This window comes from Heloderma suspectum, chromosome 1 (assembly GCF_057233095.1).
Source record: "Heloderma suspectum isolate Gila_16-S chromosome 1, 16-S_ref, whole genome shotgun sequence".
In the NCBI taxonomy this organism is placed as follows: domain Eukaryota; kingdom Metazoa; phylum Chordata; class Lepidosauria; order Squamata; family Helodermatidae; genus Heloderma; species Heloderma suspectum.
Window position 1 is genome coordinate 409709695 of NC_139458.1, and position 20872 is coordinate 409730566.

General features: G+C 40.0%; 1 protein-coding gene across 3 annotated transcripts in view; it reads right to left on the reverse strand.

Moving 5' to 3' along the window:
* Positions 1-20872, reverse strand: part of LRPPRC (leucine rich pentatricopeptide repeat containing) — a 158614-nt gene that overhangs the window by 22772 nt on the left and 114970 nt on the right. For all 3 annotated transcript variants that reach the window (XM_084828952.1, XM_084828950.1, XM_084828951.1), the window contains 4 exons: positions 17038-17180; positions 16759-16897; positions 14453-14579; positions 2612-2700 (listed from right to left, as the gene is read on the reverse strand). In XM_084828952.1, the coding sequence (XP_084685078.1) occupies positions 2612-2700; positions 14453-14579; positions 16759-16897; positions 17038-17180 (498 nt within the window). The remainder of the gene's footprint in view (positions 1-2611; positions 2701-14452; positions 14580-16758; positions 16898-17037; positions 17181-20872) is intronic.

Here is a 20872-nt window from a genome sequence, read left to right on the forward strand (position 1 = left end):
CCCCTAAAGGATCACGTTCGTAGTTTGGGAGTGCTCCTGGATCCAGAACTGTCACTTGAGGCACAGGTGAACTCAGTGGCACGGAGCACTTTTTATTAGCTTAGGCTGGTATACCAACTACGCCCTTATCTGGACAGAGATAGCCTAGCTACAGTTATCCATGCTCTGATAACTTCTCGTCTGGATTACTGCAATGAGTTATACATGGGGCTGCCTTTGAAAACGGTCCGGAAACTTCAGCTGGTCCAAAATAGGGCAGCAAGACTGTTAACAGGGACTGGCCAATGAGCTCATATTATGCCAGTACTTTTTCAGCTGCACTGGCTGCCAGTCCATTTCCAGGCCCGATTCAAAGTGCTGGTGTTAACATTCAAAGCCCTTAACGGCTTGGGGCCAGGTTATCTGAAGGATCGGCTCCTCCCATATGTGCCTGCCCGGACCTTAAGATCATCTTCAAAGGCCCTTCTCCGTGAGCCCCTGCCAAAGGAAGTGAGGTGGGTGGCTACTAGGAGGAGGGCTTTCTCTGCTGTGGCACCCCAGCTGTGGAATGAGCTCCCTAGTGAGGTTCGCCTGGCACCTACATTGTATTCTTTCTGGCGCCAGGTGAAGACCTTTTTATTTTCCCAGGCATTTTAACATTTTAGCTCTTTAGCCTTTTAGCTTTGCTGTTTTAAATCTGTATTTTAAATCCCTGCATTGCTGCTAGGTTTTATTCTGGTTGTATTGTTTACTGTGGTTTTAATGTTTTATATATTTTGTATTGTTTTATTGTGTGCTCTTTGGTTTTAATTTTTGTGAACTGCCCAGAGAGCTCCGGCTATTGGGCAGTATAGAAATAAAATTAATAAATAAATAAAAATAAAATGTGTATCTGTTTGCCCTTTGCTTGTAAGTAGGGGGGCTACAGACGTATTCCTGGCAGCCACTTCCGAAGCTACTCTGAGTTTCAGGGCATCTTGTTTGGCAGTGTAGGGCCTGAGGGTCGCTTCAGGGAAAGGTCAGTACCTGGACCTCACTCTGGAGGCCCTTTGGAGTGACAACCATTTTTAAAAAATGGAAGTAAAATATTAATGTATGGCAAAAATTGTGTTGCTGTTCTAAGCTTTATGTCAACTCTAGATGGCAACAAGAGACAAAAATCAAATGTGGTGTAAGGGCACAAGCCTGGGTGAGTGAAAAATGAGGGGTGCACTCAACAATAAGAGAATGAAGGAGGGGGAGGTGTTGAAGTTAGAGCTTGTGATGTTGTATTCAAAAGAAGCTGCAGGATAGAGGTACAAAAGACAGGGAACCTGCAAATACTCCCTTTAGTGGCATGTGAAAATGCCATACTTTCCAGCAGAGGTGCTAGATTCAACTCAAGATTTTAATTACTGGAATTAAGTTGTACAAGGACAGGATTTAAGTTTATCAGGGAATTTTACTGGAACTTCTCAATAAGATCTTGAGTCACTATTCCAACCCCCTAGAATAAATTTAGATTTGGAAGGGGGGATGTCAACTTAACAACAGGAAGCAAACTGAGCAGATGAAAGACAGAGCTGTGGCATACTCTGTATGTTTTATATAGATATTAAAAACCTTTGTGGGTGAGAGTGAAACTGGTATTAAGAATATTTCACTATTACACTGTAATGCATTTAACTGGGCAAGAAAACTAATGATGCGGAACATTTGGTCAATAGTCCTCCTGCCTAGACTAATGCCATTTTCTTAAAATAGGGTCCACAATGAAGCAAAAACCAAACAAACCCATCTACGTAAGCTTCTAAGTAAGTTCCCAAGTCTTTCAGTGTACAATCCTGTATAAGCGACCAAATTTTTACGAGCTTCAGTCTTCTGAATCTGGACTTCAGTAGCCCTGCTTTGTTCTGCAAAAATCTGTACATTCAATTCTTTGCAGAGCCTCAGAGCTGAAGCCAAACAACATGTGTGGAAAAGACAGATGTAGTCTAACAATAACACTGTCTACCACTGTATTCCCAGGCATTTATTTTGCTCAACCAACATTGCTGTTGCCATGCAAGGTAAGCTGAAAAAGGAGCACAAAAGCACAATGTATGTTTCATTACTGTTGGTACTGCTAACTATTAAAAAGTATTAGATTAAGGTTTTTAAAAATCAATATTATAATCATTTCGTGCACAACCATGCACATTTAACACTCAATTTAACTCACTTGATATCTTGTACTACCAACACAATGTGCAGGAAGAAACTGCTGGGAATTGTTTCAGATGCTCTAAGGTATGTTAATTTCCAAAGCAAAATGACTTGTGCTGTGAATTTTAACGCACTTGAAAGCCTGTACTTTCTCTCGTTCTGGAGCACAAATTTTGCATGTCTGAAGAGCTGTGATTCATCTTAAGAAAACCCATCTTGTGTTAAATGGAACGGAAACTGGACTAAGTGGTCAAATGACAAGTACATTCATATTCAAGCTGTATTATAAATGCATGTACAGTAATTTACGTCTCTCAGCTACCACAAAAGGCGCTTGATAAGCAGGTAATTTGCTAAATGGACTCCTTTATCCAAGTATTCGAAGGGCGTTACAAGAAAAATCTGCAGAGGCATTAATGTGACGTAAAGGTCAAGCATTGTGACATACCTTTCAAATAATCCCGCCTAACTTGCGTTATGATGAGGAGGCTGCTGGCAGCATCGTTCAGCACGAAGCCCTTGATGTGGGTCTCAGCGCTAAAAGAAGCAGACATTTAGAAAGGAATTACTGACATGCTTCTGATACGATAATAAATGGTTGAGCACCAAGGTGAAATTATAAAAACTACTGTTCGTATGTTAAAAATATTGCCGCAAAATATCGACCTGGAGACAGCTTTTGTGTTATCCTGTCAATGGTTATAGAAGGATAATTTTTTTGTGCATTCTGACAGATGACAAAGTTGGAAATGAGCAACAAAAGACACAAAGTACAAGATTTTTTTTAAACAATCGGTTCAGATTCTTGAATGCTGACATATTAGATGACGAAAATAACTGCATGCCCAGCATTGTTCTGCTGTATCCTAAGCAGGATACTTTTTTCTTCTTTTTTAAAAACAGTCACCATAATTATAAAATGTAAAACTATTCTTTCTGCAATAAAAAATGAAACATTTATTTTCAGCACTGTATATTTTAAATATAAACTAAAGGGATATTATGAACCAACACCGTATCATTTGGTTGATTTAATTTTCAAATTTCTGTCATCTAGATGCATACAGTTTTAAAAAAACTCGACATATTGCCTTTGCTGCCTTAAACTAAAATTTCATCATTCATCAGTTCTATATCTCTTACAAGGCAAAAAAAGGAAAAAGGAAAAGCCACCTTCACAGGTCTGTAACAGCAATGAGAACTTAGCTTTAATAATATTGGTTAAAGCTTTTCAAGACACATGCACTCTTAGACTAACCAGAAAATCCTTTCCTATTTGTGTGTGTGTGCCTTGAAATCCCCTCAACAACCATAATGAAATTTAGACTTTTCTTTTTTAATATCTCAGGATCACTTTACAAGGTTCATTTTCTAGGTCAGAAAATTTCCTCTGGCCAGAGTCTGCATAGAACTGCCATTTGCCATATCAACCATCAAGATAAACCACAGTGATCATCTTGTGGCAAACAACTGAGCAGCCTACCTACTTGAACTTATGAGCTGAGCGGATTGGGAGGTAAGCACGGTCATTGCTAAATTATTCTCATCAATCCTAAGGAAATCCTTAATTGAGTTCACAATATGACTATCCTCTCAGTCACTTTCAGCCTCTGGGGCCAGCAAATACAGTCACTGGACTCCGGATTTTCTTACTCTACCAACCAATCCCTCTAATCCCTGCCTAAGCACCCATTGCTCAGTTCGGCTTTTTTCTTTGTCCCATCTGTCAAAGCCCTTAAGTCAACAATTCATGCATGAGACTGTAAATTACATATAACAAAGGATTTACTTTCTCCAATCTTCCAATCTTTAGCATGATTAAATAGATGTTAGCCACTATTACAGAACTAATCCCTCATTCCAATACTACTACATTCTATTTTAGAACCATACCTACAATTTACTAAAATCCTAAATGTAGGACTCTGGGCTGACTAAAAGCATCAGAAAATGCAATTTTCTAAGGGCACAATCCGATGCATGTTTAGACAGAAAAGAAGTCCTACAACTCCCAGCATTCCCCAGCCATCCATGCTGCAGGACTTTATTCTCTCTACACATGCATAGGATTGTGCCCTTAAAACATTTAGTTCTTTCTAATTCAGATATTACTGATTTAGAAAAGAAAAGAAAATCCTACCCATTACTTAAAACAAAGAGAACCAGGACTTCTTATTCCATCTCCATTGTAAACCAAGCAAGCTACTCCAAAACAACTTCTTCTTGGGTCTTCTCTTTCTCCCTATATATGATCCTTTAGCTTCTCACCTAGACTACCTGTTGTCATAGAATTTGTTTTACAATTTTAGTGCTTTGTGTGTACTGGGCTCAAGATAATAGCTCCTGCAAAAAGCATTCTGTTTTGATTTACTTGACTGGTTTGATTCCCCCAAAGAGTTCAAACCTCCACTGATGTGTTGAGAAGGTGCAAATTTGTAAAAAATATTATTGTGTTACTAGAGAGATACATGTTGTCCAGTTATAATTGTATAATCTATGACTATTCTGTAGCGCTAATGAACTATGCTTTATCCAATTAGATCTATGATTCTGAAAATCCTTTGTTCTGACACACTCTATGTACTTGGGTCTTAAGAATCAAAATTAAGTCATAACACAGCAAGGTCAGTAGTTTCCTTTCCTCTTCTATTATGTAAGCTTGTCATTTTGTTAAGAGAAAATGTTTTATGAATCTTCAACTTTTTATTATCCAGTTCAGACCAATGTATGGTTAGTATCCATACGTTGGCCCAGTGCCTCGGGCTTATGCATTCCCCCCTCCGCATTCATCCTCCAGTGTGGCTGGAAAGAGAAGATTGGGCTTCTAGTATATCAAATTAAAAAATGAAAAATGAAAGCAAAAGCTTCCAATCTCTTTCTTATGGCTGTGCCAGAAGAGGAGAGGGGAGGAGGGAGCTGACAAGCCAGAGGCTCATTCAGATAACTAGTTTATCATTATGTCGAAACATAGCCAACTGTAGATACGATTTTAGTGCAAAATTTTTAAGCTAAGATTTTCAGACTTAACCTTTTGGACATTTGGTATCTTTTAACTAAATTCAATAAAAGTGTAAGTAGCCAACAATTTTTATTTGTAAATCTTATTTTGCTTAACTTTAATTTCTGTGTAATTGTTTTTCTGTTCATATAGATCTTTATTTGTCGTGGTTTATTTCGCTAGTTAATGTCAATCAATTCTGGGTGGGAATTTGTGTACATTTTGCTTTTTTGTACTTTACTTATTTAAGATAAACAGACTGCATATTTTTCTGTACATGTGACAGTCTTTTGTGGTTATTCCCAATCAGCCCATCTAATTCATTTGTTACCACCAAAGTATGGTAGAGCCTGATATTTGAACTCAGCTTTCTGAAATTTGAAATGTAAAAATATTTGTTGTTTTATATCTACAGTTGGCTTAAATTATCACCAATACATTCGCCTAATTCATTCTTTCAACATGCTCAAACCCACAACCCATTTGCTCCCATAGCATAGTGCAATGGGATTGAGGGCTGGGTCATGTAGACTTTAATATACAACTGTGTGCCCAAACGCCATCCACCACATGTGCAATCTTATATGTACAACGCCGTGTACACATATATATCCCCATGTGTACACCCCCCTCCAGTTCTCATAACAAGTCCTCAAGAAAGGGAAAGATTTTGGGAATTGGGCATGTGTGGTATCAGTTGCATATTCAGGCTTGTTCTCCACTACATATTCTTAACTACTACATTGGGGATTATGTGAACTGACCCTAACAACTAGGTATGTTCAGTTATGTTACTGAGACAGGAATCTAAATGGGAAACTACTGAAAATGTGCCAAGAAAGTCTCCAGTGAATCCACGCTGAAGAATCCTCCCATGCTATCCCATTATTACTGTGAGTAGTATAATATGTTTCATGATCACCTCCTTCATGGTTACAGCAGTAAACTTCAATCCTTTGAATGTTCACTAATGAGAATTAGAACTTATAACTCCTCTGGGTATACAGCTTGCTTGCAACAGTACCAATAGGGACCAGAAAAAAACAGCTGTAAGGCTGGAAACCAAAAAAGAAACAGCTGCACCAATTGAATTCCCAATGCGTTTCGACACTGGTCTTTATCAAGGGAAAAACTCTTAGAGATTCTTCTGGAGGATTCCCTCTCCCTTGCTTCTTGGAAGAAGCAGCTTGCTTCCAGACTCCAGATGTAGCAGCCATATCAGGGGTCAGACTAAGTAGCCTCATGCAGTCTCATGCTTCATGTTCTTGCTGAGCTCTTTCTCCCTTGAATATATTGTTGTAAGCTGACGAGACACAGGAATTCCTTATCTTGTCAAAGGTCATACAGTTGTATATCTTGTTCTCTGCTGTTCTCTTCTGTTCTCTCCTTATCATGGCTACCCTATAACCCAGTTCTTGTATTATAAACAATAGTGCTAAGAAAAGAAATGTTAAGGATTGCAACCCCATGCGGGAGGGGGAAGAGGAGCCGTTTCATATGTGTCACAATGTCTATAAAACCAATGTGCTAATGTAAATCAGGGCTTCTGGCTCTTTGGAAACGATTCCAGCCTTAAGCCCGCGCGTTAAATAAAGAATCTCTTTTTCCTTCACTCCGTGGTCTCTCTGACTCTGGGTTCTGCAACATAAATGGTGCCGTGACTCGGATGTGGCAGGCTCTGAGCCAGACAGGTGGCAGTTGCCTGCTCTTGATCGCCGCACCGGGAAGACGAGCTCGGCGCATGCCTCCCTTTCTTGGCGCCACCGACCTTTTTGTCGAGTGAATGGGAGAAAGCCTGCACCGGGATCGCCCAAACGGCAGCGAGCAGCAAGAGAACCTTGGGAAGCGGAGGAAGGAACTTGAGCCCTGCCTGTATCGCAGCTGCAATTGAGTTGAAACCCACATTGGAAGCCTTCAGGAGAAAGGCAAGTATATGGGAAAAAGAGGGCCCCGCCTTTAGGGAGAAAGGCCACTGGGCAGAAAAAAAGAGGGCCCCGCCTTATGAAGAAGGTCAGTGTTGGTGGTATACGTATACAAAAGAACCTACTCCTTGCGGGTAGAAGGGGGGCCTGATCACACCCCCGAGTGGGCGCCAGTACCTAGCACGCCAGTACTCAGTAGGAAGCTGAGGAAGCTGGGGAAGCCGTTTTCCGCTCTGGTAAAAAGTGGGAAAAGTGGGTGGCAGGGACATATGGATGTAGTGGAGAGATTGATGATTGTGTGAGTGGCTACTGCGGTTTCTGACGCATACCGTTGACCGTCCGGGTGCCCAGGCCAGTAGCAAAGTGCGTGGTGTGAAAAATCCTCTTGTGTCGGCCAGTGAGACCCCTTACTCACTGACCAATTCCCATTCCCTAATTGTGTCTGTCTTCAATTTAGGAGGGAGGCTATGGGTGGTGGGGGAAGCAAACCTTGCACCCCCTTGAGATGTATGTCAAACAAAGAAGGAAAAAGGTTTTTTTTAAAAAGATTCAGAATAGAAAGAGAAAACAGCAAAAAGCTCAAGGTCGAGCTGAGAGGAAAAAAAACAAGATCTGAGGCTGTTAATTAGAAAAATGTTGCAGGACAGTCTGGCTTTTAACAAAGCGTGGGAGCATGAGAGTGTAAGGCCGAAGAAGTAGCTGTTAGCCTAGCGCGCCGAGAGGGGGGGGGCAGGAAAATTGCCCACAACGTTCTGAGTTGTGCAACATCATCACCTCGCCTAATTGAGATGAAATCCCTAAGAAATAGAAACTGAAAATGAAGACCCAGAAAATAAAGGCAAAATAGAAAATAAAGGTGAAGAATCAGCCCCCAGAGCACAGGCTAGACCCCTCTTCGAGTGAAAAGTGTGCCATAAGACTGTCCCAAAGCAGAATGAAGCGGAAAGACCATGTTGAAGATCTCTGTCAAGGTAACCGTGTTTAGCTTTGAACTGTGTTAGAATTGCATAGAGCCTGTAGCTACTGACCATCAGCTATATGATTTCTGAAGAGCGTAACCATTAAGCTTTTGCCGTGGGATTCCCTGCAATGAAGAAATCTCACTGATTTGAGTGTCCAGTGTTACACTGCCTAAGTGTGTGTGCTAAAGAGACCGAGAAACCAGACAGCATGTTCCTAGCCAAGCCAAAATCATGCTACTGCCATGCTCCTGAAAGCTGCAATAAACTGTGTAAGCTGAAAGACCCAACCTGATTGAGAAAAAGATATTGGAGCAACTGTCTTGAAAAACAATGAGATCTGTGTAGCTGGCTGGCTGACGCTGTCAGTGATGTTACAACTTTAAATTAAGACTGTTTTCCTGTTTGAGACCCCAGCGAAGAAAGCTAACCCGAGTTATTTGTTGCCCGTGCCAAAGCAAGAATTTGGTGGCCCTGTACCTCATCGTGTCCTGTTTTGAGCTTGGGATTTACAAATACAAACAAACTGAGAAGCTTGCCTTTGAAGTCCTGCAAATCACCCCACCGCCTCCCCGAAGATTAATGGCTGCCTGAAAAATGCAAGTATAAAGCGATGCCCATCACCCCCCAGCGTCCTGAGTTTCGGCACTCAGTGTTTCAGTGCTTTCGTGTACCAGGTTAGAAAAGAAAAAAAAAAAGAGTAAGTTCTTAAAATGTCTGTGAGAGAACCTGACAGAAGTAAAATAAAATTTACAGAGGAGTTGCCCAAGTTAAAGCATCATGGCTAGAGAGCTGAGCTGTGCCGCTCTGTTTAAACAGAAGCCTTGCTAAAAAGTTAAAGGCCCTTGTCTGTCAGAAGGGGTGTAGGGCCACACTTCCCCTTTTTAAACTGATGCAAAAGTAGAGAGCCTTTGCTGGAAACATCGCATCTTCATTGCCCAGAGCCTTCTCTGTTTGCCTCCATCAATGTCTGGGCTTTTTTAGAGACACTCTGCACATGAACTAAAATTTTAAATTGTCAAAGACTTGCCATGGACAGTGCTGTGAAGCTTTGGATAAACTTGAACTCTCATCGCTGTAGACCATGTGTCTGTGTTTGTAGTCAGCTCAGTGTACAGCAGGCTGAGCTTGATCTGTGACTTTTAGATTTCCTTCTGCCAGAACTCATGCAGCATAGAGTTGCCAATGCAAAAATGGTGACCTAGAACTCTGCGTGTGTAGGTATGCCCGTCCCTTGATTTTAATGAGCCCTGAGCTTTCAGCCAGAAGAGCAGTATAATTGCTGGATCTGCTCCATCATGCCTTACCATGCAAGAAGTGTTTTCCATTCATTGTGTTAAATTGCAGAAAAAGTTTGTTGTGTATATTTTATGATTTCTTAAATATCATAAAATATATGTGATATTTGCAGATTAGTGTTAGTTGCAACTCCAAATAATACTGAGTGTGGTTCCCAATGGATGACAAGGAAAGAAAGACAAAAGCAAGTAGAAAAGAAGGAATAGAGAAAGTAGCAGACAGATAGAGAAGAGAGGAAAAAAAGAAAGAAAGAAAAGGCAAGAGGCAAAGAAAAAACATTTATAAAAAAGAAGCGTGGCCATAGTTGCCCCCATGGTAAATTAAAAGCAGCTGATTGTGCCTGGAGCTTATTACCTGGGGTAAAGTAGCCACAATAATGTAATAGTTCTTTAAGATGAAGAAAATGTAACTAAAAGGAGAAGAAGAGCCTATCCCAAATGTGTGTCAGTGGGACTAGTGTAAGGCAGAAAAGTTTAAGTAAGTTTAACTTAAAAAAGACAAATAAAGAGACAAGGCTGGTGCATGGAGCAGAAAGTTTTATATAAAAAGTTTGAAACATGATCTGCAATACAGGCAGATCAGCAAAGAAAAAGAAAGCAAAAGAAAGAGAAAAAATTTGTCTTCCCATACTAATAAATAAAAAGTGTTATCAAGCACTTTGGAAAGCGAAGTTGTTTACAGGAAGCTGTGCCTGAGAACCAAACACTTCTAGCCTATGCTAAAAATGCTTGCTAGTGTTGTGCTGCCTCATGGGTAACATGTATGGTATAAAAACCCATTTAGCCCAATAGCTCGTGGTTCAGAGAAGCTGTCTGATCCAGCCATTAAGTACGCCTGTGTGCTGTAAGTTACCCAATAAAGTCTCCTTGTAAATAAATCCCCCCCTCGCTGGAATCCCAAAACACAAGTGGGGCTAGAGCGCCTCACCCAGTATCAAACCCTGCTGTTAAAAGCCATGAAAGCAGATATGAAGAAGTCAGTTAATATGACCAAAGTGTCTAAAGTGCTGCAAGGTGCCACCGAGGCCCCAGAGCGTACTTGGAGCATCTTTCAAATGCCTATCGCCAGTACACCCCCCTCGACCCAGAGGCCCAAGAAGATGTAAACGAAAAAAAAAAGAAGAAGACCCGGCAGAGGCAAAAGATTCTTAAAAAAAGAACCAGTGTGCCCAGTGTGGACAAGATGGACATTAGTGGCATGAATGCCCAAATAAAATAAATCAAATACACAAAGGAAAAAACCAAAGAGGCCAGAATGGGCGAAGAGGGAGACAGCTTGAGAGGGGCCGTGATATTGACTGTGAGGGGCCGTGACATTGACTTCATAATTGACACTGGAGCAGCATCAAAAGCAAGCAAACATTAGCCTTAAACAAGAAGTCCAAACACTGAGCAAAGGTCTTCAAGCCCAGCGTCGCTTTGTCTTAAAAAAATAAGCCATTCCCATCACAGAAGTTCATCCTTTCCAACCAAGAGTTAAAGTATGAGTTAAAGAGGGAAAAATAACCCTTTGACTCCCAGATGGAAAGAACTCAGAACTGTCATACTTTCCACCCCCGCAGCTATGAAAGCAGCTAGAATTAAACCCTGGATACATTAGACACGAGTCAAGAGAGCGAGAGGGGGAAAGTAGACCATAAACAGAAATCCTGAAAATCCTTTAAAAATCATTCTGAAAAAGCAGTAAGAAGACTCAGGCTAGACCTTACTGTAGACACACCGAGAAACTGTCCCCCTGCGTACGGTCAGACCTGCAACTGGAGAATTGAAAAAGGGGACTAGACCCTACTGCAGCTTGCCAGGTGAATAGCTGCCCAGCGTACGGTCAGATCCCAAAGAAGATCAAACATGCGTGTTGTAGTGTTGTAGTGTTAGTAGTGTTGCATTGTGTTTCCTTAATAAGGTGCAAAAAGGGGGGTCTGCCCCTGGAAGGAGAAGTTTGTCCCAGTGATTTGCTGATAATTACTGGCTTCACCTGGCTAACATCACAAGAGTAAAACATTTTTGTTTGCCAAGAGGTATACCTGCAAACAGGCTTATTAGCTCTTGCCTAATACCTGTCTGTAGACATCCTGAGAAAATTCAAAAAGATACCATGTTAAGAGTTTATGGTGTAAGTTTAACTTATTCCCAAAATGCTAATTGGGGCGTGGTTGCAAAGATCCTACCCCCTACAGAGTTCACTCTACGCACCCCCATCATTGCTGAAACAAATGCTACGTGTGCACAAATGCTTAATTGTCAAAAAATTTTCCAGAAAATACAAAGCTATCCCTGGCCCCCTTCCACTGTAATAAAATTCAAAACATATCTTTTAATGATGCCCACATACTTTTGCCTCATAGATGGTTTTAGACATGTAATTCCCGCACTTGGTCATTCATTCCTGCCAACTTGTCTGATAACCACCCATGTTGCCTCAGCCGCCAATTGAACTGGTGCCAATTCTTCCCCTGTAGCCTGAAAAAAATCCGTCAACGGCAGCCTCGAGCACTCCAACTAACTAAAAATTGTAATAGTCATGTGCAGTTATATTCTGACTCAGAAAAATTGGCCTTAGCAATGTCACTAGTTGGGGTTCCAGGTTTAGCCTTGGCTAATGGTCTAAAGAACAACTGGTTAGCTTGCAGCTTAGCCAAAAGCATAAATGCCACCTCACGAGCATTGTCATTGTTAAATAAAGAGTTGCGTGATCTAAGAGGTGCAGTTCTAGAAAACAGAGCTGGTATAGATTACCTCTTCCTTCTCCATCATTTAAGTTGTAAGACACACCAAAAGCTCTGTTGTTTTAACTTAACTGATAATGGCAATGCTATAAATAAACAAATCAACAAGCTGCACAATATAGTAGCTAACAAAACAATAAGACAAAACAATTAGCTCAATTAGTTAACCCCTTGGCTTCCAGATCTTAGCTAGCTTAAAAGCATTGTTCATCCTAATTCTACCAGTATTGTTCATAAAAGTTCTGTTATGTCTCTGCGTTCCTTGTCTTATGCGCTGTTTAACCAATCTGTTTTATGTCTCAGCTAGTAAAACTGCTGCCCTCTATGCTCTAATAGCCCAACAAGAGGCTAAGTAATATGTATGTCACAAAAAGCTTTGTATAGTTATCAGAAATGCTATAATTGTAATGAAATTATGCATTTAAGGGGGGAATGTAGCAGCCATATCAGGGGTCAGACTAAGTAGCCTCATGCAGTCTCATGCTTCATGTTCTTGCTGAGCTCTTTCTCCCTTGAATATATTGTTGTAAGCTGACGAGACACAGGAATTCCTTATCTTGTCAAAGGTCATACAGTTGTATATCTTGTTCTCTGCTGTTCTCTTCTGTTCTCTCCTTATCATGGCTACCCTATAACCCAGTTCTTGTATTATAAACAATAGTGCTAAGAAAAGAAATGTTAAGGATTGCAACCCCATGCGGGAGGGGGAAGAGGAGCCGTTTCATATGTGTCACAATGTCTATAAAACCAATGTGCTAATGTAAATCAGGGCTTCTGGCTCTTTGGAAACGATTCCAGCCTTAAGCCCGCGCGTTAAATAAAGAATCTCTTTTTCCTTCACTCCGTGGTCTCTCTGACTCTGGGTTCTGCAACACAGACACTTCAAATCAAAAGAAACCTGGCCCACTACGTCAACTCAAATTAAAAATGGTCTGAAAAGATACTGATACATTACTTTTGAATATACCACAGGCTACTAAAACAGCTCAATGGTCCAGCATGACTACCAGATTCCCACCCGCCACAGATTTACTACAGGTTCTGAACACTACAATTACTGTTTCACTACTTATGATAACATCAAGATCACCGTAACAATTCAGTATTGCCTATATTAAGTAAACCTGGCACTATTTTTTAAATTTGTCTTCCTCTTTAAACTGTATATTCAAAAGACTCAACTTCAATATATGTGGATGTGCAAATGAGGTGGCAGGAACACAAAGGAATGCTTCGGGTTCTTTTACCTGCCTGCTTTTGTACTTTCCACTTGCTTGCATATATCACCACCACATCAGCAGTGATCCTGAAGGCCTGTTCCAAGTGCTTACGTGGTATTGTACACAATGGTTATTTTTCTAGGCTGCCCTGAGCATGCAGAAGCCCAAGAAGAAAATCAAATGGTATCCAGAAAATTCCTCCAAAGGAACGGGGGTGGGGTGGGGAGAGAAACAGCAGCTTTTTGTCCCCCTTTGTACCTCATGTTTCACAATTGGTTATATTAGTGCACATATCTGCACATAAAGAAACAAGAGAGGTGTTGACTTTATGGCCTATAAAAACTGACTTTATACAGTTTTTCATTTGGCTGCTGCTGCTGCTTTTGTCACTAAGATTATGTCCTAAAGCCAAAACAAACTTTTGTTTTATTTATAAAAAATATCTCTATATGAAACCGTGCAATTACCAGTAGGTTCCATTTTAAGATATTTTAAAATAGATTTCTGTGGCTTATCCCAAACAACACCATGAACAGTTTTTCAAACAAATATTAACCCATTAAATTAAAACAAAACAAACACACACACAAAAACAAAACATCAAATTATAAAATGGGACTATTTTGTATGGCTTGATAAATTGCATATTCACATCAACTGTTCAGACACAACTGCATTCCTAAAGGAACTAATTCAATAGACTAGTGACTGGCACACATGACATAGGAGTAATAGTTTATGTACAAAGCAGAACTCCCCACCTCCCTAAATGGCACTTCTTCCTGTTCATATTATTCTGTCAGTGTATTCAATAAAAAGCCAAACTTGCAGCGCTCTGTGTCTGGTCTTAGGACCGCCAGGACTATCCAGCCATAAGAGGTGAATGGTGCTTTGATGATGTGTGCATTTGTGAAATTGTTAAGTGTACCAAGTGTGTGACTGGGCTGTGATGCACCATTAACTACAAAATGACCTGAGAATGCCAACCTCTTTTTAACTCATGACATATGGCATGTTGGAAAGACCAATGCATTATGCCGCTCCCAAGCAAGACCATTTTTCTATTAGGAAAATGGAAATTTCACCTGAAAGCAAGCTACGCAGTAATTTTTATGCAAGGTTAGAAATGCATAGTTAAAAGATAGATGTATACACAGAAAACTTACATGTTGTTTACTCTGATTGCCTTTTCAAGATAACCATTGCTGAGCAATGCTTTTATAAGATGGGTATAACCAAGGGATTGAAACACAATATCCTCCTTTTGTGCTTCTAATAAAATATTGTATGCCTCTGCAAAGAGAATTAAAAAAAACAATTGATGTGTCAGCTTTTACTGAAGTGCCACAGAACAGTATTCATCTCTCTCTCTCTCTCTCTCTCTCTTTACAGACAGCATTTGAAACAAATCTATTCCTCTTTTCTTCATATATCCTTCAGTCCAAAGCTATATTTATGAAACCGTCTTGTTTTCTAGGTTGAAATGAATGCTCTTCTTGGTGTAATAGTTTTTTAAAAAAAGACCGAAATCTTTTCTAAACGTTTAGCAACTTAAATTTGCTTCACAGTAAAGGAGGAAAAACACTGCTACCACCAATGGCTAACAAGTTCTGCCTCGGCCATCTTCAAAATTGCCCTTTTCAAGTTCATTAACAGGTCACTACTTTGCTACCTGTTTTGAAGACATACTGCACATTATTTTAATGCAGTCCCTAATTCTGTGGTAGGGAGTTATGCTTGATATTATATCATAGTAGTATTTAGCAGATATTGGCAGTGTTTTCAGTATCGGGAGATCAAATTATTTGGCTACGACAAGATTTACATAGAAACATACAATTTACAAATATACAGATATTTAACAAGTAAACTAAAGCTGCATTTATTTGAGTGATTAACAGTTTTATTTCACACATTCACAATAACTGTCAGTTAGTGAAAAGACATTACCAAAAAAAAAAGGAAAAAAGGTAACTGCACTTTTCAGTCATTTACTTTTCTGAACAAGTGCAGCTGTAAACATTCTCTTGAAACAGTAATCTGTTCTCTAATATACTCTAAAAATTTAATATTATACATCTGGAAAAAACACTGTACTTTTAATTTCACATAAAGAAACATCATTTTAAATATTTTAAAGAAACTATAATTTGTAAAATCCAACATGTTTTGCTTGCATATTTAGTGGAATTCAGCCTGTATTTGAAAATTTATCTACAAAACAAAAGAATGAGAAACAATGTGGAAGACTACAGTGCACATACTGGCTAAATATTCCTTATGACATAGGTGCTACTGTCTCTCCCACACACACACACACACACACACACACACGCATTCATGAAATTATACACCTCTTGCAATATTATAGAATATAATCCTACCATTTCGAATTGATGCAAAATATTAAATAATTTTAAACAAACTCATGCAAATATTCAATACTTCCTATTCTGCTTTATGTTTACAACCATTTTGGTATTTTGGCTACAACTATTGCTTTGTGTTGGTTCCAAGAATCAGCTAGTGATTAGTTTCCCTGAGAAAGAACATCAAAACCATTTGGTTTCATCTTGGCACAGGTGAGGGGAAGACCTGCCACCCAGAGCACAAACATCTGGCACTGCTGGACCTATATTTCACAGTGCATTTCAGGGAGGTTGGGTGATTTTACTCCATGGTTGCTACAGACTGTAGGTCACTGCCAGCAGATTATTCCCAAAGTGGTAACTCTCCTTTGGAGGCTTCACTTCGGGGATAAAATGTGGGAAACACTCTTTTTACTGGAGGATAAGCCTAATTTGTTGTTCTGTCTCTAGTGAGAGAGGAGAGGTTTAGGAATTTAGTATTTCTATGCAGAGCTAAACATTAAAAAGGTTAAAAGCAGAGTGATTAATTCACAACAGCTGTTATTTGTGACAACACTATATTTCTGGCTACACTAACTTAACACTAGGGAAAAACAATTACTTCCTGTAGTGGGAAAGATATCCCCTACCTTGATTAAGTTTGAACTCAATACAACTAAATCTGCAGATGAATTCTAGATTGAAGATTACTATGGAAAGTATAACACGATAGCCCATGGTGTTATTTAACCCATGGTGGGGCTGTGGTGTGTATGGGGCATGTGCGGTTGCCATTTTGAAATGCAACTCCTGCTTGGGGGCTGTATTGTGTGAACCTGGTGAGTGTGGGTTATGCAAATGTGCCATGGCTCCCTCATGGGCTAAATAACCCACAACAAGTCATGGTGTGTTGTACAGACCTGGTCACTGTCAATTTAGGTATGATATTAGCCACAAATAATTCCTTACAATAGCAAGATAGATAGTATTACAAGCACTTACATACTGTGAGCCTGTGGATTCTGCACTAAAAGGAATATAAGACTGCTAATGTTTGGACTTTAAGATTCTGAAGTACAATTTCATAAAGCAGAGCATTCACACAGCAGTCATTATACATTTACCTTCAGCTCTACCCTTTTTGCAGAGTATGATTAGTTGTTTTTGAAGATTAGACCATTGTCCAGGAGACACCGAAGAGAAAGATTGGGTAGAACTGACACCCTCATCAACACCCTCATCAACAGCTTCATTATACCAAGTCTTTAAAAGAAAACAAGTAGTTTAAGTTAACTATCATCATACATATATACAATCTCCCCCTATGTACCCACTTGGTATCAAATATAAAAGTTGATTCTAATGCAGGCAATTACACTCACAAAACACTGAACTTAATTTACCTCAGGTACATCAAATGGAACTTCCTGATTATTGGTCTTAAGAATATCTGCTAGCAACCTCAAAGTTCTTTCACGGGGAATAATACTTTCTTCCTGAATTTTAGTCCAAATGGTATCAGCCCTTTGCCAGTCGTTATTTTCCTCTGAAAGGGAAAAGTTTAAGGAAAAAATAGAAAGGAACCACATAATTGCATCACTGACATTGCCTTCAGCAAGCAGTTTTATTCATTGCTTGAATAATGAAGTGTATCTTCATTAGGAAGTGTAATGAACTTCCTAATTCATTTTTAGGAATGAACAGGAAGTGTATCTTCCAATGTTAAAATCAATTTACCGTTTTTGCCTAACATGGAGTGGGTGTCTGAATGTACTCTTTTTAGGGCTATCCATATTGAAAATTAAACATTACACAGTACAGGAATAATTCTCTCTGCAATGTAGTCCTAATTTCCCTTTTGTTAGAGGCATAAACGGTTGATCAAGATTGGCAAAACATTCAACTAACAAGCTGCTACTTAAACTGTGATAAATTCAGGACTTTCCTGCCCCAGCTTTCCCCCCTGCATCCCCTCAAAACCTTTCCACAGCATCAAGAGACCCTCCTTAAAAACTATGGATATGGTATGGGCTACTGGGGAATTTGCCCCAAACTGGGCAGAGGGATCTTGTGAGAGCAAGGCTTACAGGATGTTGGAGTTTCTATCAAGCACACAGAGTTCTATCACCCATTTCAAAGTTTACTTTATGTGGGGACCCTGTTTGCTAGAGAGATTATTTTAGCTGTTACTGCAGAAGCTATTACAGAAAACCCCAAACAAAAAAGCCTCAGTGCAGTGCAATCCTATACATGTAGTCAGAAGTGAGTTGAATGAGACTTAAGTGTATATGATCTGGTTAGCATGTAATGCCAATTCATGGGTTAAACAACACATGAATTGATGGGAGTGCATGTGCTGCCTTCCACCCACTCACCACTTCAGCTCTGAATCAACTTTGTGCCTCGCCCTGCAGACTTCTGTTAGCAGAGGGACACAAAGCAGAGTCTCTGAAGATGACATCGGCATTATGGCAGGTTCTTAAGGGGTGAGGCAATGTAGGGCTTTAAAGGTCAATACCAGCACTTTTAATTGAGCCCTAAAACAAATGGATAGCCAATAAAGATTAATTAAAATAGGGGCTATATGATCTGATCTTCACATCATAGTTAAAAACCTAGCAGTCACATTTTTAAACCAACTGAAGTTTCCAAATTGCCTTCAAGGGCAGACCCATACAAAATATGTTACAATAATCTAATCTAGGGAATAAATGACTGAGATCAGTTCTGACTTCTCTAGGAAAAGATGCAGGACACCCCCAAGCTGCAAACTTGATTCATTAGGGGATTACCACCAACATTCCCTATCTTTTCAAAGTGCCTAAGCTTTACTGTGCACTGTGCCTAACAAAGGGTAAAGCGGAATAAGAGATGGTAGAGATGCCCTCCCTCTTGGAGAAGAAAAAAAATCAGGCTCTGTTAATCATTAGCCTTGCACACAATAGACATGTGGTATCGAAGCTCTTTCAGCTTGAAGGCCATTACCAATTTCTGAGAAGCTCTCACAGGTTAGAACGAGAACCACCTGGTGATTTGTGGAACAGGGCATGCCATCTGGGTAATCCCAAAAGACTGGATTTGGCCCCCAGGGCTGAGGTCCAACACTCCTACAATAGACAGACTGCAGGTTTGTTTATCATCATTTCTTTTTTGCACTAAACTGTGTACCTCCATAGTTTGCTAACTAGGGCGAAACCGGCCATAGGGCACAATCCTATGCCTTGGTCAGAAAAAAGGCCTACAACTGGTTAGGGGATGCTAGGAGTTGTAGGACTTTTTTCTGTCTAAACAGGCATAGGATTGCACCTTTAGTTATTGTTATTATACTATACAGAAATGACTACAGAATGTCAGTGGTACTACTGTATGTATCAATTCTGAAAGATGGTCAGAACAAAGCTGCTTTCCCTTCATCTAAGTAGATAGAATTGGTTGTGTCTTTTCTTGCTGACTGAAGAATTTGTGCAACAGTGTTTGATAAAATTTATCTTCTTAGATTTCTCTTCTCAGCAGACATGCTGTCAGTATGAGTAACCAATTGGAGGCAGATGGGCTGCTGTTGGAAGAAGAGGACACCCTCCTATTGAAGGAAGATTATGTTTTGAAGTTAGGTTGCTTTATTATGGTGAACTAGTATTCGTACACCAAGATTGAAGTTCTGACATCTTTTTTTTAAGCTGCTGAGAAAATGAAAGACAAGAACTGAATAAAGCACACACTAAGCTTATTTTATTTTATTTATTTATTTCATTTCTATACCGCCCAATAGCCGAAGCTCTTCTTGGCCACTTCTATGTTGAACACTCTTTTCACAAGCATAAGAGGTGGATACTCTGCCAGGGCAGATTGAAAAACACGATGTTTCCTTATTTTATAAGGAAACATGAAGGAGTTTGAACGCTAGGCTGCTAAGCTGCTATAAAACAAAAATTCATCTCTTACCTTAAACACAGTTCCTGAGAGGTGGCTATGTTAATCTGCTACATCAAAAACAACAAGACGGTCATGTGGCACTTTAAAAGACCTACTGCTATTCCCTGAGTTTCACGGGCTGGTCCTGTCTCTCACAGGTTCCCTCCTCCACTTCCTAAGTTTCACTAACCACAATTTTCCATGAGGTCAGTGCTAATTGTCAAAGGACAGCTTGCAAATCTACATTATACTGTGGTTTGAGCAATTATTTATAAGAAATAAATAAGCAAGCAAGTACTCTTCAGATGTTATGGCATACCACAATTAGCAAAAACCAAGAATTGCTGAAGGAAATCCATGCATGAGGAGGAAGAAGAATTTATGAGCCTAAAGGGATGTACCCAAATCACCAAACTAGGGTTGATTTGACCTTTCGTGTTTAAGGTGACACCAGATTCTTTGTTGTTCTTACTAAAAATAAAGGTTTGGATTCAGACTTGCCCCACTGAGAACGGAAGGACTCTTTCTGTTCATGGAGGAAGCTAGGATCCAGTGGAGGCCTCTTGCTTTAGGAAAGAATGGGGCAGTGATTTCTGCTGATTCCCCCTGCAGCTCCTAGCTTCCCCTCTCATAGTGTTCTGGAGGATTCCCCAACCCTCTGGAACATTCAAGGGGCATAGAAGGCAGGAGGAATTGGTGAAAATTGCCTGCCTGTTTCTTTCCTCCAGCATAAGCAGAACTCCAGAGTGCTAGTCTAGATCCAACCCTTCAAGGATTACATTCACCCATGTTTATGTAACTTCCAATACAAACAGCAGGCACAGGGCCCTTGTCTGGATCAGGACTGCTGCGAGAGGCAAAAGGTTAAAGCCCTACATACCCCATGGCAAGGTCCCAACTGGGGGCTCCATGCTGACTATTTGTGAAAGGAAAGTCTTGCACTCAAGGGCAAACCACATGATTAATGTAACGTGTGGTTTAGTCCTTGGTTTCAAAAGCTGCTTGCCATATGGCATGCGGGGTTGCTATTCAAGAAATACAAAGATCAAAGCCATTATGAACGCACAGGACTAACTGTATAGTCCTTTGATCCCAGACCATCAGAAGAAACTTATTAAGAGAGTTCCTTTAAAACAGTAGTTTTGATAAGAATAGAGGATGAGGCAAATTGTTTCACTGATTTGACATGCCTGCAAAATTTCTTCTCCTTGAATTGAACCTGCAGTCACCCTGTGCTATGAGGCTCTAAATTTTCCAGCATTGTCCTCTAATGCTTAACAAGTTGCCCACGTACTGGTAAGATTATGAAAGGCTTTCGAGATATTC